This window comes from Eleginops maclovinus, chromosome 5, assembly GCF_036324505.1.
Source record: "Eleginops maclovinus isolate JMC-PN-2008 ecotype Puerto Natales chromosome 5, JC_Emac_rtc_rv5, whole genome shotgun sequence".
Lineage (NCBI taxonomy): Eukaryota > Metazoa > Chordata > Actinopteri > Perciformes > Eleginopidae > Eleginops > Eleginops maclovinus.
This window is the reverse complement of record NC_086353.1, coordinates 11,705,129-11,725,702: the sequence shown is the minus strand read 5'-3', so window position 1 is coordinate 11,725,702 and position 20,574 is coordinate 11,705,129. Positions and strand designations below refer to the sequence as shown.

The 20,574-nt window shown below is 42.3% G+C and overlaps 1 protein-coding gene across 16 annotated transcripts in view; it reads right to left on the bottom strand.

Annotated features, from left to right (window-relative positions):
- The window catches only part of LOC134864301 (nuclear factor 1 X-type-like), a 104,565-nt gene that overhangs the window by 62,904 nt on the left and 21,087 nt on the right, over positions 1-20,574 (bottom strand). For 14 of the 16 annotated variants that reach the window (XM_063883169.1, XM_063883163.1, XM_063883166.1 and 11 more), the window contains one exon: positions 5,699-6,230. In XM_063883169.1, the coding sequence (XP_063739239.1) occupies positions 5,699-6,230 (532 nt within the window). Of the gene's footprint in view, positions 1-5,698; positions 6,438-6,961; positions 7,642-20,574 lie in introns of those variants that run through there. The other 2 variants (XM_063883164.1, XM_063883159.1) reach the window with 2 other exon arrangements.

The following is a 20,574-nucleotide window of genomic DNA, read 5'->3' as shown; positions in this document are numbered from 1 at the left end:
ACCTATGATGCCTTTACAAGAAAGAACTTCACCTGATTTAACACAGCACAAATCTGAGGGTTGAGTTCATTCAAAAAGGAAAAAAGGGATCGTAGAAAAACTGATAAAAAGGAGCCAAATAGTGCAAACTGCTTCATTTGTTTGTTCCACCACGATGATGGCCTCCTGATTTCACTGGAATAATCTGTTTACCTCATATCTCCTAACGCTAACACTCTTCACACAAAAGGAAACAGATGCGGGTGGACCAGATATTTTCAGGGGTTTAACGCTCTCCTGAGGCAGACACAGCCAAAGAAACGGAGGCTTATGATCGTTATGTAAAAACCCCAAAAAGCAGGGAGCTGTTTCTAGGACAAAGGCACCGTATCACGGAGCATGCCAGTTTTCACTGGTCAATTTAATGGAAGACCAAACATAACAACATTGTCTTTGACTTGCCTTTGTCATGTTTTTTTCATATTCCCTCAGGACTGCTCGTGTCATCATGGTCTCATGAGATAAGTGTAGACCCTGCGGTTTTGGACTGTTCTATGTACGTCTGTGACACCCCAACGTTAGCCTTGCGACTGTGTGTGTGTGTGTGTGTGTGTGTGTGTGTGTGTGTGTGTGTGTGTGTGTGTGTGTGTGTGTGTGTGTGTGTGCGCACGAGTTTTGGAGTGAATGAGCACACAACAGGGCTTTGGCTAGCCTGATACCATTAGCTATCCAAATACACAGACTTTTTTCCAAAGCCAAGAATAGTGTGAGAAGACTCCCTCTCACTCTGTCTCTCTAATGTGACGGGGCTCTCCCTCTATCTTAACCCTTCAGATTTGATACGTAGCCACCTCAACATGCTCCTGACGCCAGACAGAGAGAAAGAGACGCGCAGAAGACGACGCAGGCCCGGATAAATGGGAGACATCAGCGAACATTTGCTGATGCCAAAGCCGCTCTGCATGTGGAGAGCTTTTCTTAGCCACCGTGGGCCCTGTTCCCACCACACACAATACAAAAGCCTCAGACCTGACCGACTCCCTCTGTGATTTCATTTAATCAAATCTCAATCCTTATTTCACTACAGAGGGTCATCCTAAGACGTGCACACACAGACACAAACAAAAACACTTACACACAAGGACGGTCCACTCAAACCTCATGATGTAATGGGAGCTGGAGAAAAGATCCAGGAAGTAATTAAGAACAGATTATTTTTACAGAAAAAAGAAAAGAAATACTGAGCCAGCAGTGGGAACCTGTGGAATCCATCAGAGTATCCTGTCAACTTTAATCACGTAGCAAACGATTTAGTCAGGAGCCTCTCTTTTCACCAACCATGTCCTATATACTTTTCTCCCATCATTCTTCATACTTCTCTTGTTTTCCCCCCATAAATCCAGAATACTCTGGGAGTTTTCATGAGTGATGAACTAAAGTGGATTTTTTTATTTGTGAATCCTTCCTGTGGTCAGTGAATTGGCCGTAGAGCCGGCTGCAGCACTAGGTTTTCTCTGGGCTTTCTCACAGCACCGTCCAAGGCATGACTATTGCTATAGCGAGAGGGAGGCGGGATCTGGCACCGTAAAGCGTGGAGTGTGGAGCGGTCATGGCAGAAATGGCACGGCGAGCACATTTCACACCTCCCTCGGAGTGACTGCAAATTTCCTGTACTGCACTTTTGATTGGAAACACATTTGAAACATCTTTTCATGATCACACTTACCACGTACAAAAGAAAGAAAAGCAGAGAAAAAGCAGCAAGAATGAAGTCCAAAAAATGACTAAGTGCACTGAGCTAACTTTGGACCTCACAAACGTTTTTTTCCCTTAACCCTAACCCTATTTTTCCAACATTGAATAAATCAGAAATGTGCTGAGTTTGTGCTAAAATAGCATAGTTTATAAATCAAACAGTCCAATATGAAAAGCAGCTAAATGATTTATCCTCAGAAGTTGTACAAGCGGATCCACCAATGCAGTACAGACTAAGATAAGAAGAAATCGTATCAAAGGCCACAGCGCCAGTGTTTTGGTGCTCTGGCATACCTTTGGCTATCTCCTTTCAATCACTCTTAATAAAACACTAAAAATAAAGCACTAGTCACTCCAGCGCACCACACAACCACTCTTCCCCTCTCCTCTATTCTCTGCCAGTATTTTGGTTACATTGTTCAAAGATGTGGCCCTCTGTCTGGTTTGTTGCCCTTTATCAGAGGTGCCTTGAAAAGCAGGGGGAGATGGTTGTGTATTGTGGCAGTGCGGTTTGTTCTGTTACTGCTGCAGTGTGTTATGCTCCGTAACAGAGAGGATCTCAAAGGCTGGCTGGCTGCAGAACAGCCTGAGAAAGCCTGACGGCAAGCCCAGAGATTCCCTGTGGCAGCTTTTGCCACTCTGTCATAAACAAAACACAAGACGTCTTTCTCTTCTTCCCACACCAACGGGGCTCGGGCGCTGCCAAACAGAACAATCACTATCGCAGCCTCTTCTCCTTTCCAACGCTCTCTCTCTCTCTCTCTCCCTCTCTCTTTCTCTCTCTCTGTCTCCTACAATATAAACAAAAGAGATCAGCAGAGGCTTTACCTCTGTGAGAGCAACAATGAGGGCGATGTTTAAGGAGACAAAACAAAAGTGTGCACGGGATCAAAGAGGAACGAGGAAGACAGAGATGCTAAAGACCGACAAAACGCGAACCAAACAAAAACAAACAATGAGCACATCTCGTCATTCACTGCGAGACTGAGGCAAAAAATGTAACCACTCATCACTCTAACTGATAAATGTGACACATAAATGCAAGCCTTTTTCATGTCCACAAAAATAAACATTTGCAGCTTAGAAGTGAATTAAAGCCAAATGTGGTAACAGTGGTGACCTTATGACAGGTTTGCAGACAGTTGGCTGCCCTTTGTCTCTCCCACTGTCCCACTCTCTTTCTCTGCCTGTAGACCCCAAAGTGTCTCTCCAGACAGGACTTAAACCGAGCATGGGCTCTTTGGAGGCAGATAAAAGGGCCGAGGCACACTGTGTTTGCCAGATAAGATAAGAGAGAGCGCGCAGTAAGTCCATATTATGAATGGGTAGTGCACTGGGCAGCGCCTCCAAGCAGCCATGTGTTTTACTGTACTGCTATAAACCAAAGTAGAGTAGCGACGGGTGCGAAGCAGCAAACTGAAAACTGGAAAGTCAACAAATAAATGATTCATAAGACATTCACAGTTTGTGTTTTCTGTTTAACAGTACATAACAAATGTGAATACAATATCTCAATATGTTTTCACTGTAATACTACTCCTATTATTTACAGGAAACTATAGGCACTATCACTCACAAGTTATTATTTTGTAAAATGTAGTAGTAACATAATACCACAGATGAAATATTTTCAGCTTTTAGGTTGATTGTGTGTTATTTCTTCATATAGCATATAGGGGAAAACCATTTTCGGCTCCCAAATTTAATTTTTAAAAATGTGGTAGGTCGCAAGACATTTTATAATATATAAAGTAATATATAACTGTATATTTATATATATATATATATATATTAAATACCAAAAATCTTCATACAAATTCCATCTAAATCAAAAAAATGCATTGGTGGGTAAACCTTACTAGATTCGGTGTATTTATTCATTTGCAACTCTTGCTGAGCTAAGGTTTAACAAACAAAATACTATAATTTGCTGTTGTACTAGACTATGATTTAAAAGATAATTAAGGTTAAGCAGTACATTTATTAAACTGAGAAAAAATAGGCCTGCACATTTGTTACTAAATCCCATAAACACCACTCACTGACCCACAATCCACAATAAGTCGTTATGAAATCGTGTTTTTTGCAGCAGTATTCACTTATTGTGCGACAACCGAGTCGTAGAAAATAAAAACCATTTTTTAATCAAATGTAATAATAGTATTTGAGACAAGATGTATCAGTCAATGTCAGGACTGCACGCTACCTACAGTTTTTCACCCCCACAGATAGACCAACAGCAGGGTTTTGGCTCGGGGCGAGTGAGGTGTTTGGCCTGGACCAAGGTTTTGTGTGTGACAGAGAGAGAGAGAGAGATAGAAAGGGAGAGAGAGACGGGGACGGCTGTGATAGCATTTGGCTACAGTCTTGTTACTGGCTACCATAAGGTAAAGCCTAGGCAGAGAGCAAGTGTGTGTTTTCGGGCAGTGACTGGGATATGCTGTATGTATATGTGCCTAAGTGTGTGTGTAAAGCTTGTTGAGTCACTGTTTGAAATTTCCATAAAATTCCAGCTGAGATAATATTAGGTCATGAGCGTGTGTTTGTATGTATACGTAGCCAGCAAATGGTGGTGTAGTGTGTATTTGGAGGATTTGGCTATGAAATGTGTTTCATGTGTGCATGTGTGTGGCTGCTGTGACAGTGTTTTTTGCAATGTGGGGAAAAGACGACAACACAGCCAGTGTTTTTGGCTGTGGGTGTAGAGTACGCGCACTGGAGGCTACAGCGATGTTTGGCCCGAGTGTGAGTGTGTGTATCCATGATGGTGGCTGAGATACAACAATGTTTGGCTGTTTCGAACTGTATCTATGATAGTCCTTGGCCTAGTGCACGTTCTGTGTGGGTGTGTGTACGCAATCGTGACTAAAACCGTGTTTGGCTCTACGTGTGAAAGTGCACTACAAAGATGACAAGAGTTGTTTCTCTTTTTTTAATATCAAAATTGTGTATCTTTATTTAGCTGTGTTTGTATGTGTGTATGGGTGTGAAGGTGGCAGCAATAGTACTGGCTGTCTGTGGCTGGCGTTTTGTGTGTGAGTGTGTGTGTTTGGCAGCCAGGTCCAACGTGGTGCTCGCGTTCAGGCAGACGGTGAAGGCGGCAGCAGCCTGCGGCCTGAGAGCAGAAGACTCGCGGCTCTGCTCCTCTCTCTCACACACACTCACACACAGAATCTGGGCTGTGGCCAAATGACGATGCCTGGCTACAATGGCCTTATCGTGGCACATACACTTCGACAGACTGAGTACAATTTTATAAACAGCGATTCTCACTCAATGCACAAAAACACACATTTTGACAGTGGTGATCAGCTCATAAAAACACACACACACACAGGCATGCAAATTCCTTCCTATGAAAAAAAACACAAAATACATGCTCAATATGAAGCCGCAAATGCCTCTCAGAAAAATGAACTCGTACTTGCCAGAGCACGTTGGCTGAATGCCATTGACACACACATATTCTTTTTATTACTGTGATACTATGTTGCTCATGTAAACAAATACCAGGAAACAGGAGGAAAATTATGAAAATTCAAAAAGTGAAACTATTTGTCATTTGCTAAGAGAATAAAAGCAAAGGGTTTTTCACTTTGTGTTTCTCAGGGTTAAATGTTTGCTTTATTCATTTAAAATAATATTGGTAATTTAACAAAATTCAAAATTGTCAAATAATAATATTATATAAATATAATAAGTATAATATATAATTTAAACACGTTTAAAGTGTGTTTCAGAAACTAATACACGTATCTTTATTTATTCTAATCTCTGTCAATACCTCTCTATTTATTCATGTGTCACACAAACCAGTGTTTCTGTGTAAGGTGTGTTTCTGTTTTTGTGATAATGCAAATATTTGTTTTCATCTATATGCACATGCACACGGGCATGTATGATGAGTGTTTATGTGTTGGCATCCCTCCCTTTATTAGTGTCTAGTATCCAATTGGCCACATACCTGGCGTGTGGACGAAGTAAGCCAGGTAGAGGTCCAGCTCCTTGACGGACACTCCGATGTGGTGCGGCTGGACGCACAGGCCAGGGTTGGTGCACTGTGGTGACTTGACCAGCCGCTCACCGTCCGTGCTCTCCAGGGGGCTGCCCTTGAACAGGATGACCATCACCAGGTCCAGCCGCCACACCTTGTCAGCCTGGCGCAGGCAGTCGATGCGACGGATCTTGCCCTTCTGGTCGGGGTTGGACAGCACGCAGCAGGGGGGCTTTTTCCCTGTGATGGTGAGCACAAAGTCCTCACGGAACTCGGGCCGGATGTCCTTGCGGAGCTTGGCCAGCAGGCGCGAGGCCCACTTCTGCTTGATCTCTGGCTTCTCCCCCAGCAGCTCGTCTTTCACTGCGCGCTCTTCCTCCTTGGACATGCGCTTCTCGTGCTTCTTGAAGTATTTGCGCTTGCGGGCCTGCAGGTTGAACCAGGTGTAGGCGAAGGCGCGGACATGGGGCAGCAGGGCCTCGATGAAGGGGTGGAATTCATCCTGGATGAGGGAGGAGGAAGGGGGGAGGGTGGAGGAGGAGAGGGAGGAGGCGGGGAAGCAGGAGGAGGCAGTGGAGAGAGAGGGAGAGAATGGGGGAGAGAAGGATGGGGAGAGAGGGAGTGGGGGTGAGGAAGGGAAAAGAGAAGAGAGGCAGTTAGCACCGGCACGCAGCATGGAGGAGCGGCGCCTGCTCTGTGCGAGCGGAGGGAGAGAATGAGCGAGAGGTGCCGAGAGAGAGAGAGAGAGAGAGAGAGAAAGAGAGAGAGAGAAAAAGTGACGGAGGGACGCATTTCCCTCTCAACACACACACATCACATTGAAGGACACACTTTCAGAAACAATAAACAAACTCAAAACTGAGAGACAGAGGTAAAAGATGAGACATCAAAATGAATCTTCTTCAAATAACAGCTAAAATATTTGTATACCTGCATAGATAAATAAATGTGTTAGTTTTGAATAAATATTGCAAGACTTCACCCATTTCAAAATTGTAACACATACTTTAATATTATTTAATACATCTAAAGTAAAAACTAAAACAAAATGCTGCAATATATAATATATGCAACACTTGTTAGAGAACTCCCAACTAAATTCAGATTATTTAAATTGAAATATTTGTCCATAAATAACATAAATGCGTCGGCACTCAAATGATCAAATTACTCAAATCAACAGTCGATTCCATAAAATATATGCCAATAAAACAATATTAACATAGTAGTTACCATTTTGCTTTCTCATCATAAATTCACCCGCCGATTGTAAAAAAAAACGAATGCACCACGAGGACAACAACTGGATTGGTGAATCAAAAGGCGCTGAAGTGATGCTGCATATTTTAGAAAACAAAAGACTGAGGGAAAAAAATTAAGCAAAAAGAGAAGCTGAGAAACTGTCCAATAAAAGCAGCAGGGGGAAAAAGCTGAGAAAGAGGAGATGGGCCAAGGGGGCGCAGTGTAATACCAGCACAGGAACACAGGAGGTACTGTAGCAGGAGCTGCAGGAGAGGTGCTGTTCAAGAACACAACAGAAGTAGAACGTAGAGAAGTTCTGCAATCTCTCTGTCTAAAAAGGATCTTTAAAAAAAGAGCTGGACGCGCACACACAAAACAGATATTGCTGCAAAAATATACAAAATTCTCAAAAACTTCAACAAGCTTCCTAGTTTGTTTGCAAAAATATGAAAAAAAAGCCTTGACAAACAAAAAACAAAAATGCTTGGCAAAGCGACGCGTGCTATTGGTTCAATTCTGTGAGATCTGCATAAGACTCGCAGAGAGGGAAAGAGAGAGAGCTGGACAAGGGGGGTGCGGACGGAGGAGAAGAAGAAGAGAAAAAAAACAAAACAAGAGGACCGAATCAATGTTGGAAGAGTGTGCACGACCGCTGGCAAACCCGAGTGCAGCTTCTTTTTTCCCCCTCTTTCTCTCCAACTCTGTGTCTCTCTTCCTCTCCACTTTCCTTCTCTAACCATTGACTGAGTCTGTGCCAACATGCAGAGGGCCCACCTATTTGGCACCGAGTCTCAAACAGCCCAGCCAATACGCACGCTCCCAGCGCTGAAAGGGAGGGAAGACAGAGATGGCAGAGGGAGAAGCAAAGCAGGGGGGGGGGGGGGGGGGGGTTGGATGGTTGGTAGGCTGGTAGTGGAGAGAGAGAGAGAGAGAGAGAAGGAGGGAGGGAGGGGGGGACTGTGTGTGGTGCAGGCAGAAGGCACGTCATTAGCCAAATAGACAAGTTCCAATCTAGTGCAAAGGCAAAGTCCAGAGGATATTAATTTTACATGCATCCAATCCAGACAGCACCCGTCTCCTAAAGCCCCCTACAGACCCCCCCCGCATCGCCTTCGTCACCAGCGTGGTCACAGCCATCCCAACAAACCAGCTCGCTCTCCAACTGCACCCCCCCACAAACCGCCGGCCTCCCCCTCCAGAAAACACCCCTCTCTCTGCTCGCGTTACACCACCTTGGCATGGGATGGCATGAGAAAACACAGGCCCAAAATCCCACTAGACCCTGAGACCAGCAGCTGCTCCTGGATTTACCACACAAACAAAGAGAGGAGGGGGAAGAAAATGCCGCCCCCCCGAACAAAAAAATACCATCCAAAAACATGCTCTCCTGTTTCAAAATGCACCCTCACTTCCAAACTGGCCCCTTGTATCCCCCTCTCTAATTTTTTTTGGGTTACTCCACTACTCAACAGCACAGACACAGAAACACATTAAAAGTTTCAGTTACCAAATTAGAGAACAATCCCATTTGTGGGTGAGAGACAGGATTTGGTGGACAATGACAACTGAAAATGCTGTGGTGGACAGCTTCATGTAAGTAGCCTATACATGTTAAGCCGTTTAACAACGCAAGGCAAGCGGATATTAAAACCGTCTAAAACTGGCTATACAACTTCCCTGTAATTCACAAAGCTTAGTCTAATGCATTCAGATTCAGATACACTGGTCTTTGTAAGCGCAAAAAAGAATTATAGTTTCCTACTGCAGCCAGTAAATTGCCAATATTTCCATCGTGTTGCATTATGAAGAACAAAATGACACATGACTGGGATTGAACAGCAGCAGAAAGTGAGGGAGCACAGGGCTGTATAGCTGCCCTGGCAAGCGCATTGTCTCATCATCATTGGCTGACCCACATGACCTCAGAGGGACAAACTGTGCCCAGTGCACCATGGGAGAAATATTTCAGAGACAAAGGCTCACACCAAGGATCAATTCAATATATTCTGATGTATATATGAAATAAGTATAGACCCCTCTTTTCATTAGAAGTGCATTTAAATGTCATTCTTCCAAATGACAAAAAAGGATTGGCTCAATTATGCTGTCCAAATTAGTCCATGGGGAATTATACGGAAATTGTCAAAACTGGAATCTCGGCAATGGGCAGCCACAAAAAGCTAACTTGTCATGTGGCAAAGTTGAGGGCCCGGTCATTTGATTGTGGGTTGAAGCCCCCTGCTGTGCAACGGGACAGGCTGTCTGTGTGAACGCCCCACAAAGGCCAGAGTCCTCTGGTTGGCTCCCAGGACCGTCAGATTTAGCCTGGCCTGCTCCTCTGTCAGTGTCTGACAGTCAGTGTCTGACAGAGGACCCACAGCCCGGCGACTGGCTTGTCCACTGACTGGCTGGCGAGCTGGCTGTTCGGTTGGCTGAGAGGCGACATGACTGGCTGGGTGAATGACTGGTTGGCTATCCGGGTGGGTAGCTAGCTGGCTAGCTGGATGGCTGACTGACTGACTGACTGGCTCGTCCCCACTACTGCTAAGGGGGGGCAGACCCCATCTGGACCAGGCCGAGCCGGGCCGGGTGCCGATTGTTCATACTAACATACGCCCGCCTCACACAGCCACACTGAACCAAGACAAATGTGGGAATGAGAGAATACGGTGGAGGCAAAAAATTTGGGCAAAAGGAACACGAGGAGATGGAATTAAAAAGGATGTGTGTGTTTGTTTTTGAAGAATAATAACGGAGGTGTGTGTCGCTTATTTGAAAAGAGTAAAGGGATTAAGACTTTTTGGTGCAAGGGGCCGCAGACAAAGAAAAGGAATGATATGTGCCGTGCAGTGACTTCCTGTAATACAATCGTGCTGTTACTGAGAGGCTATACGATTATTAACCAAGATCACTATCAGGGAAATCCAAACCCCTTTTTGTCCATTTAAAACAGCACATTTGCTTTTGTAGGTCTAGATTTGCATCAATTTGATCAGTAAAATAACTCTACTTAACTCTTTATATAACACAAAGAGGATGAAAAGCTGACAGAAATCTATCATGAGACTACAAAGTAATCCATAAATTTAAGCAAATACTATTTTGCGTAATCTTCCTAAAAAAAAATCCCCCTTTATAAAACCACTTAAGTAAATCTCCCACTGCCAGGCCTATTATAATCATAACCTGGACCAAATGCAAAATTATACAACAGCATAACACAGGCATTGAGGTCTGTGCAGAATTTGCAGTTAAGGCAATATCTTTTATGATTTTGGCCAACAAATGAGGTTGTGGCACCCTACTGTTTAATGTGTCTATTTAATTTTTTGTTACATTTCAAACCCACATATCCTTCAGCTCATTAGAGAGGGTTTCTCCATGTTGCCCAGAGTTATTGGGTGCACAACATGTGAGTGAGTTTTCAGGCCTTGGCCGCTTGACTCTTTAGGTATCTGCTCTGCAATAATTTGAATGAGAGCTCATCTTATCTCTGCATGCCATGCTCCGTCTTTCAGAAAATGACGACCTTTGTTCGCCAGGCTGGGCAAGACAATCTCCCCTCCTGCCCTGACAGGGCACAACTCAGAGAACAGCAGAGAAATGAAACCACCTCAGGTTTTATTAACAAGGCCAATGTTGGAAGCAGCAACTGCCAAAAACACAAGACAAAGGAAATGCATAAAAACTGAAATTGTTGTATACAAGATTTTGATGGTATTAAACAACAAAACAGAGATTTAAAAAACGGTGCTCAGTGCAAATGCACCCATTACACCGTTGTGTCATGTTAAAGGGATGGCTGTTAAAAAGCTCACAATGTCCTGAAGCCAAAAACACACCGTGGCATTAAGTGAGGCCTGTAAAAAGTAAGGAGTAAAATGGCAAATTCAGGTCGAAGCATGGTAGGTCATTATAAAATAATATATGGTTTTGAATTAAATGCTACTTAAACACCGATAAATGCATTACTTTGAGGGCTAAAGGGGTTACCGGGGTGATAGAGGAGCACAGCAAAACTCCTCTGTGGCTGAACTTAAAACGGCCTGAGAGTTGCGTCTCTACATTTGTAAATCAATACCAAATCAATAGGCTACTGGAACCTCGAAAATAAAGTCACCTACCTCGATCACCGTGTTAACCGAACATTACAATCTCCGGTGTGACGGTAGTTCCGTTAATAACAGCTGTCTGTCCCTGTCCGCTAACCTTATCCGCCAGCGTTGTTAACCTCCGCTCCTGTTTCTACGCAACTCTTTTTATTTTACCTTCGTTAAAATACACATTACGTCTCGTTGTTGACAATAAACCCGCTTTAAATACCTGATATGTTCAAAACTAATGCTCCTCTTCTCCCAACGGGGAGGAAACTAAACTTGAGCTTAACTCACCGTCTGCTCTCAGTCTGTTACGTTAATCAAAGGGTCAAAAAAAAAAAAAAAAATACTACAAGTCGAAATGTAAATTAAAGGCGGTAGATGATGTGTCGCAGAACAGCTTATTAATAAAAACAGTGTTAAGTATGACCTCAGTGAGGCAAACCTCCGCCAGAGTAAACAAATGTTTCATTTGCTCTAAAGCGTTTAAGCAGCTTTCCCCCTTAACTTACTGCAGATGTGATCATGTTGCCTTGTTTAGCGTTTTTACATTTTTAAACTGACTATTGACTATTATCACCTTTGTGCAAATATTTTAAAAAATGACTATTAGTTCCTGTCCGAGGGATATATTTGCATTACATATTTTTTAACATCCGTAACTCGGACCTGTTTCCCACACCGTTGTGATCAGCTTTAATACCTGGGATGAGTTTGCGGTGTCTTGAATGCGAAAATGAAGGATAAAGGAATCAGGCTGTCACGTTTATTTCATGCTACATATGCGTTGATTGGGAGTCAACAAGCATTTCTTCTCAAACTGGATAGCTCACAGGAGAATTTAGGCATTTGGCATTAAAATAACAACACAGGTAACTTATTTTATTTTACTCCTTTTTACAATACAATGATTATTCCAAAAATAGACAACATGAAATTTCAAAATGAATTCAGTAGACGTAAATACATCATAAACAAAATTAATTAAGTCCGACCCCTCCTTCAAATTATACTAATAAATGCAAGCCCTTCATATTTTCTATAATTAATAGGAAACATGAAGGGTTGCATTTGTTGGTGAAATAATGTAGTTTATTATATTATTGTACTTTTACTACCAACATGAGATGAATAATCAAAATTCAATACAAAATGTGGTTTACAGTTTAAACTTGTTGGTTTCAAAATGTAAATGTCCTGCAAACAAAAAAATGCCAGAAACATAAAAACAATTGAAACTGTTAAATATGAATCACTTATATCCTGAAAATATACAAATATGAAATGTGATTTTAAAGAAAGGGAGAGTGTTTATTTAAAGTTCCGACTCTTAAATACATTTGATAAAACTAATTTCATGTCTGCAGTTTTACATGAAAATTTAGAACAATATAATCATAATCATTTGAAATCGTTTTTCCTTGTAAATACAAAATTATTCTTTTATTTAAAATATCTATTTCATTTATTTCCACATAGAAATAATAATATATTAATTGTACCATATATTTGGGATAATAGGACACACTGTGACTTATTAGTTATATGCTCTTTCAGAACTTTATTTTAGCAAATTATTTTGTCAAATTAAATTATAAAAAGAAAAGCTAAACTTAATAAAACAAATACTTTAAGAGCTACAAGGAAGTAACTGAAGGGCATATTTGTCTGATGGATCTATTTTTCTTTCACACTCAAGATTTATGTTAACTATATGAAGTATGATCCTGTAAACCTGAATGGCGCACGCACACACACACACACACACACACACACACACACACACACACACACACACACACACACACACACACACACACACACACACACACACACACACACACACACACACACACACACACACACACACACACACACACACACACGCAGACACCTAAGGTTACAGCTTGTGAGGATGTGTTACAACTGGAATTTAACTTTGACATGTGCTGTGAAATCATATTGACAAGTGTTCAGTGCTGATGTAAAGGAAAGACTGCGAGAGATCTTAGCTATTTTCCTGTGAGTGTGTGTGTGTGCGTGTGTGTGCGTGTGTGTGTGTGTGTGTGCGCGTGTGTGTGTGTGTGCGTGTGTGTGTGCGTGTGTGTGTGCGTGTGCGTGTGTGCGTGCGTGTGTGTGTGTGTGTGTGTGTGTTTGTGTTCTGACCACTCGTGATTATCGGGTATAATTTGGGTTAAAGTTCCTTGAGCAGTTCATGTTTTTAATATTAAATAAAATAATATTTTCAAACTTCGCCTTACTATTTTATCTTTTCCAAATAAAGATAAGTCACACTATTTTTATGCAGTGCAGGCATAATGTAATAATTGTTATTTATTTTGTTAAAAAAGAAAAAGACAATAAAAACATGTTTTGGGTTGAAGAAATGTTCCCTATTTTTATTCCAGTAGTGCAGGAAAAGTAAGGTGTGCCGGTTTGAATAGTGGTGAGTAACACCCTGGGTTAGTAACCTCACAAACCTCAGAGAAATAAAAAAAAATACGGATAAGTGGACATTAACTACTATTTCCGTGGAAACAGAAAAAAAGTGTCTTATTTTCTTTCCCTTTCATTCACTTATTCAAGCCCACCTACATGCATTCAAACACAGACGTATTATTCTTCTGGAAAATGTTCTCCTACACTTCTCATCACTGCCAGTGTTTGTATTTCCATCCTGTTTTAAAGTCTTTGTATCCATGCATCTACTCTCAAAAAGAGGAAAAAAAAACGTTGCCTCTTTCTGCTTTCTTTCTCCCATCGGCACAGATTGATGTTAAAAGTGTGTCTGCGCATCGTTGTAATTACGCCTGTTTACACACTGAAGCATTACTATGTGTGAAAGTCTGGAAGCCATTTGTGGCATGAGGCGGAGAGGGAAAGACAGAGTGAGCGAGTGAGCTTTAAACAGCTCCAGAGACACAAGGAGTGATAGCAAGCTGGGGCTTCTGACATGACTGCAGGCCTGCGTAATATTATACCCAAATATGCTTTCACATTTGTGCGATAGTTGGGCAGACTGTTTCAGCCTCAAATGTGAGCACATCAAAGATAAGATCAAGGGCTCTTTGTGATTCCTTTTAGTATCCAACATTTTATTCAGCCAGGATTTTCTTGAGGTTTGTGGTTTTCATATGACTCTGGCCCATCTTCATAAATTTTACCTTATACAGTTAATTACAAACATAAGTCTAACCCCATATGTGAGTTATATTCCCAAGTTATATTCTAAAAATGTTTGGAGAACTGAATTGAATTTTGGATGACTTAAAAATAAATGTTATGATGATCATCGTTTAAATAGATTTGCGGAGCTTCTGGCTTAGATTTGGTGAACAGAGTTCAAAAGTTATACACTGCTCACACCAAAATGTGCTGTGGGGACAGAAGAGAAGGCTGTGTGAAATCGTTTACATTTACTCCTTTTAATGCCAGACAGAAAGTTAATCTTGATATCAGTGCCGTCAATTAGAAAGAATGTTTCTCTTAGGGGATGATGTTATCATGGTATAAATAAAACTGGGCAAAATTATAGATTTCAAACTAAATTAGGGGATTCTGGCCCTGCATGTTGCAAACAATGATTTAATAAAACCACTTCAACATGTGGCTGTGGCTGGATATGGCAGTATAGAATTACATGTATGCTAAGTGAATACATATAGTCTTGTGCATGTGTGTTTACATTTGAGAGGATTCTGAAGCTTCACCATTGCAAATACAAACACACAAACCCATGAATGTACTCACACACATAGCCACACACAAACACACAAACACACAAACACACACACACACTGTATGTTTGACATTTTCCGACGGAGGACGTAGCAGTAAAACAGTACAGCGTCTATAGACAAGGGCGGCCATTCCTGATAAGGTCAAGTGGGCAGTGTTATACTTGGTGTGTGTGTGTGTGTGTGTGTGTGTGTGTGTGTGTGTGTGTGTGTGTGTGTGTGTGTGTGTGTGTGTGTGTGTGTGTGTGTGTGTGTGTGTGTGTGTGTGTGTGTGTGATAATAGAGTGTGGCAGCTTTCTGCTTGAATAATACACGGAAGGAGAGCGTCTGTCTCGCACTTTTTGTCTCACTGCTAACAGGAGCACATGCTGCACACACCTACAGTGTTCCAGTCGGCACATGCCAGTGGCACACACTGGCTACCATGCCCTGCCTACAGCTGCAGAGAGGGCTTTGAACCTCATGGTTAGCAAATACAGCAGGAATCAAGCAGATAATGAAACCCGATAACCCCTCCCTGCCATGCCCTGCTCCACTACCGGCCAAGGCCTGCTTCTCCTCACACAAGAGATGCACTATTGAGAGAGTTTCTCTCGCACTCTTTTGCCCCCCCTCATTCTTTTATTCCTCCCTGGTCCTCGTTCTGCCAGTCGGCAAGGCGTGATGCCAACCTCTCCCCAAAGCCGGGCAGAGTGCCCTCACCCTTTATGCAAATGCTTCACCACTTGCCCGACTCACACATTCATTCTGTGCCCCCCACCACCATCACTTCCATACCTTCTTTTATTTCTTTCACCTCTTACTCTGCAAGTCTTCTCCCTCTCTAACACTTTTCCCTTTCCTGTTCTCTATATTGTTTTTGCACTTCAACCACCTCTCTATCAATTGCCTGTGCACTCTCTATCTCAAAGGCTATCCGTCTCCTAGCATCTCTCCCTCCGTTTCCCCTAACTCCTTTCAGGGTGGAACTCCCTCTCCCCTCCTTTTGCGTCTCTCTCACACAGCTTGACTCACCCGGACTCAAACTTGTGCACTCACTCCTCGGCCTTTGCCAGACAGGCAAGTGCAGAATTTCCCTTCACCATCTCTTTCTCTTCTTCTATCTCTTTTACTCTCTCTCTCTCTCACACACACTCAGCCCTGGTACTTCCCTTAAAGGGAAAGTGTCCTGTTGATAAATCATACTTTTTATTTACCTTCTGCAGTTTGTTTAACCATTTTATCATATGTCAATGTTTAGTGTTAAATATATAATTTGCAAGGACAGTTGGGACATGTATTTATACCTTATGAATGTATTCCCTATATTAGCATGATTGACTGCTTCCTTCAGTGTTGAGCGGAGCACAGTCTTTTTTCAATATTATAAATAAAAGTAAAATTGCAGTGGTTTTAATTGTGTTAGGTCATGGTTGAACAGACGCAAACTACTTTTATATTTAGAAAAATAATACAGGATATGTATTGTTCCAAATAACACCGTACACAGTGCTAATTCATGAGCGGTGGGTGAAACAAATCTTGCTGTTTAAAGAATAACTAATCATGTGATAATATTCTATGATGATTTGCTTTATAAAACCTTATTAAATTGATTGTTATGACTGAAAACCTTGGGTGTCAAAACTGCTCATTTTCGTAGTTCCTTAAAATGAACTACTCTTAATTGTTTTTTTATTATGCTGTTTGAATCAGGTCAAATCACAAAAGTTACATCATCTGAAAATTGTAAAAAGTGTGTTCAGTAATTTTATTCCCTAAACCCTCCCAAAAATAAAAGAAGGTGCTCAATAAATATAAGAACAGAACGTCTTAGCATGTTGACCAAAATGTAACTTTTACAATGAACACTGCAAACGTTTGTTGCATACTACTTTGTAGATGGGAAACCAACCCTTTTGCATTAGGATCCTATTTCCGCACCAGTGAGCTCCCTATCAGGAACAGTGAAGCTTGCGGATTTAATTCTGCTTATCATGTGAGCTGGAGTTTGGCCTTTGCGGAGTTGGCGCTGCGAGGGTTAAACAGTGCCCGCTCTCTGTGGCATGATATGAGCTGGGCCTTTGCCTGTGCACTCTGCCTTGTCTGCACCGAGTTGGTAGTGTTAGGGGTTAAGAGTGGGTGGCTGCTCCAAGTGGCTTCCTATGCGACTCTAATCCCATTAGGGTTAAAAGGTGTCTGTTCCAAATGGCTTCCTGAGAGCCGGGTCTTAATCTCTGCTATGCTTGACAGAGTTTGGGTTACAGCGAGACAAGCTCTTGATGTGGCAGCAAGTTACGCTTGACTCTGAGCTGGCAGTGTGAGGGTTAAAGGTCGATCTGCCCATTTTGAGTGGCATTCCCTGTAGGGCAAGCACCATGCCAGGCCGGAAGAAACAGAGGGCGCACATAAACACATGCAAGGCGAGAAACAAAGAGCCCTCACAACCACACACACACACACACACACACACACACACACACACACACACACACACACACACACACACACACACACACACACACACACACACACACACACACACACACACACACACACACACACACACACACACACACACACAAACACAAGAGGAAACAAGCGCACATTCACAAAAGCTAAATCATTTTTGAAACTTTTATCCTCTTAAACCAGTGCTTTCCTTTTTAAAGATGTGTCCTCCAACAAAGCAAGGGGAGGACAGGCAGACATATGATGCAGACGGGCGCCTCGGGGAGAATGTGCGCGCAGTTATCTCCCATGTGACCGCACTCGCTGACTTCCCCAGCCTAAACTACCACCTCGCACTGACCTCAGGAGCACCACAGCACCACAGGCAGACAGCCATAAGTACATGTCCTCACAGGGGACATAAAATGGAGAAAACCCACCTCGATGATAAGGCACCTCATAAACAGGCATGGGAGAGAAAAAGTAAGAAGGGACAAAAAGAAAATGTTGCATCACTGATCCAAGCTTAACATTTTGTCGATGTTGGATTCAACCGTCGTAAATGTATTTAACTTTCAACATTATCAAAACATTTGAAAATGAATAAGAGAGGGGTTTTATCTTAACTCTAATTTCTTCAGTACAACAGCCATACGGTGCAAACAAACACGAGAACCGTTTAAGCATTTTATTCTACACTACGGTCTCTATTGTCTACCCGATAGCTTGCATCTGGATTAGTTCTCGATTAATATTGGCTCTTGGTTACATTAGAATCACTGGCACTAATGCTGAGAATCTGAATAACACGTGAGTAAAATATTTTTATTACTTTTTATTCTTTTCTTAGTATCCTGCCAAGCCTTAATGTTGTCTCATAAAAGAAGAAAAACGTTGGGTTTGCACTAAATATTCTAAATGTGCCATGTTATTTTGCAGTGAAACGATACACTGTTTATCAACCCTCAAGAAAACTGGTCCGGTATGAAATACCAGTCGGTCTCCATTTATAAACGTGTGATTGTATGAAAAGATAGTATCACAGAGAAGTGAGCCAGAAGGAGGGAGCTGGACTGAAAGCAGCACGAGCTGCCACGTCAGATGCTGCTGAGGCTTCTTGGCTGTCAGGACTGCAACTGACACACAGTACACACACGCACATGCAAATGCAGTATGGCCTGCACCGCACACGAAAGATTCCCTACATCTATTCAAATGCACACGCACACACACACACACACACACACACAGAAAAGGGTTTGCCTTTGCAGTGCTGTTCAGGGAGTTGGAGTCATCGGCCAAGCCTGACACCCCTGCGCAGTGAAGCCATCACCGCTGTCTCTCTGTGAGTCAACATGGATGGAGCCGCTCCATCAACAACACACACAGGCCTAATAATAAAACGAGCAAATCCCTCACTCCAGTTTGCCTGGCTCACGCCAGAGAGGGCCTGCCCTCGGCCTGGTCATTTCCTGGAAAGATCGCTACCGGAGTTACACTCATCATTAACTTGCACTTTTCAAGCTTTAAAATAAATACTTAGTCGTCCAAAAATTCACTGCTGTGATTAAATACAAAAAAAAAGTCTTGATTGTGAACCTATATGCAAATCACTCATTTATTTACATGAATAGATACATCGTGTGGATCTGATTCAAAGAAACAAATATAGGGAAATGATGTGGGCAATAATAAAGCTCTTTGGATGCCCAAAAAAAAAGATGCAAAATAGGATTTGGCTGGATCTTTATTTAGGCTAGCTTTCCAATTCCTGGAGAAATTGCATTATTGAATACAACAACGCTATTGTCTCAGCAAATTTGAGAGGGGCTTTCAGCTTTATATTTTTCCAGAGAGGAAAATCAAAACAGAAACACAGTTTTTCAATCTGAAGGGGAAAGAAGGCTCTTACGCAGAGATTTGATTCTCCAGATAGCACTTGGCACCATTTGCCTCCTCTAAGTACTGTAATATGGTTATGATACATTAACATTCCTTCACATCACCATAGAAACCCAATATGTGTATATCAAGCATTTTTGTCAAAAAAGAAGCGGACGGTGGAAAGAGAAGGAGGGAGGGTGGAAGAAGATGGAGAGTCAGGTAAAGGATTATTATTAAGAGGCCATAGAGAGTAAAAATGTTGCCCAATGATCAGCATTCCAACGGACAAAGCCTAGCGAATGGTGAAACTGTTTTAGATAGTGGGCTGTTCTCAGGAGAGGCACACAGGCAGTTAGTAAAGTGGCTTTTAAGCTCACCAAATCCAACATATCCCAGATAAGACTGTGGCTCTTCCTGAGGGAACTAAAGAGAAGAGTAGCGGAGGGGGCTGGAAAGAATGAGGTAAAACAGAGAAAGAGACGGTGGAAGTAAACCCCGCTATTTGGAGAGGGTAGGGAGAGTTGAGATAGAGAGACAAAAAGAGAGAAAAAAGATAGGAATGAAGTGCCTGGAAAGTGAAAGCATATTTTCAGATGGGAGCACATGTGAGATGTGGTGTCGGCGGATCCTGTCTCAAACAGTTCAGCGAATGAACCCGGAGACACTGAGCAGCCCTGCCTGCCTCTCCAGCAGGATTTTATCACCTGCGTGAAAGAAAACACACTGGCCAACCTCATCAATCTCTGCTTGGCTCTGCTGCAGACCTGAAGGCCTTTTATGTACTATTCAGTGTTAATGTTATGTTTTGGATAATGTTGAGGCAACAAAGTCATAATGTGGAGGTGCAGGAATCTTTCAACACACAAACACGGACTGTGGTTTTGTAAACACTTTGCCTAAAAGTTGCTGGATCAGGCAAAAACTAACCAGACACTCATAATATTTCAAATATTTGATATGAAGTGGGTATATATTCAGACTTGTTGTATTCAAAATGTATCTGTATATTTGCATCTTTATTTTAGTTGAATTTATTTAGTTCTTTCATGTGGGTTTTCCCTTATCTCGCCCACCTTCTGCACACATACCCTGTTAACTGCCTGGTTAGCATGAAGCGACAGCCGACAGGTGCACACCCACAGGCCAGAGAGCAGAGTCAACAAACAAGGGTCAGTTTTTAATCATCCTCAGTTTGTTTATTTAGCAGTGGTTAGGTTTTCACTTATAAACCTCCAAACTCCATTGCAAAATTCTCTCCTTTTAGACTCCAGAGAGAACATTCAAACAGTATTAATTCCTCTTGCTGGGAAAAAGGACGGCCTTTTCCCGGAGCAATCCATAACATCTGAATATAAAAATAAATACGAAGAGCGGGCGCGCTCATCGCTCAAAAGTAAGGAGGGAAAAAACCTGCCAGAAAGTTTGACAGCGGTGTGTGTTTTTCCTCTGTTTTACC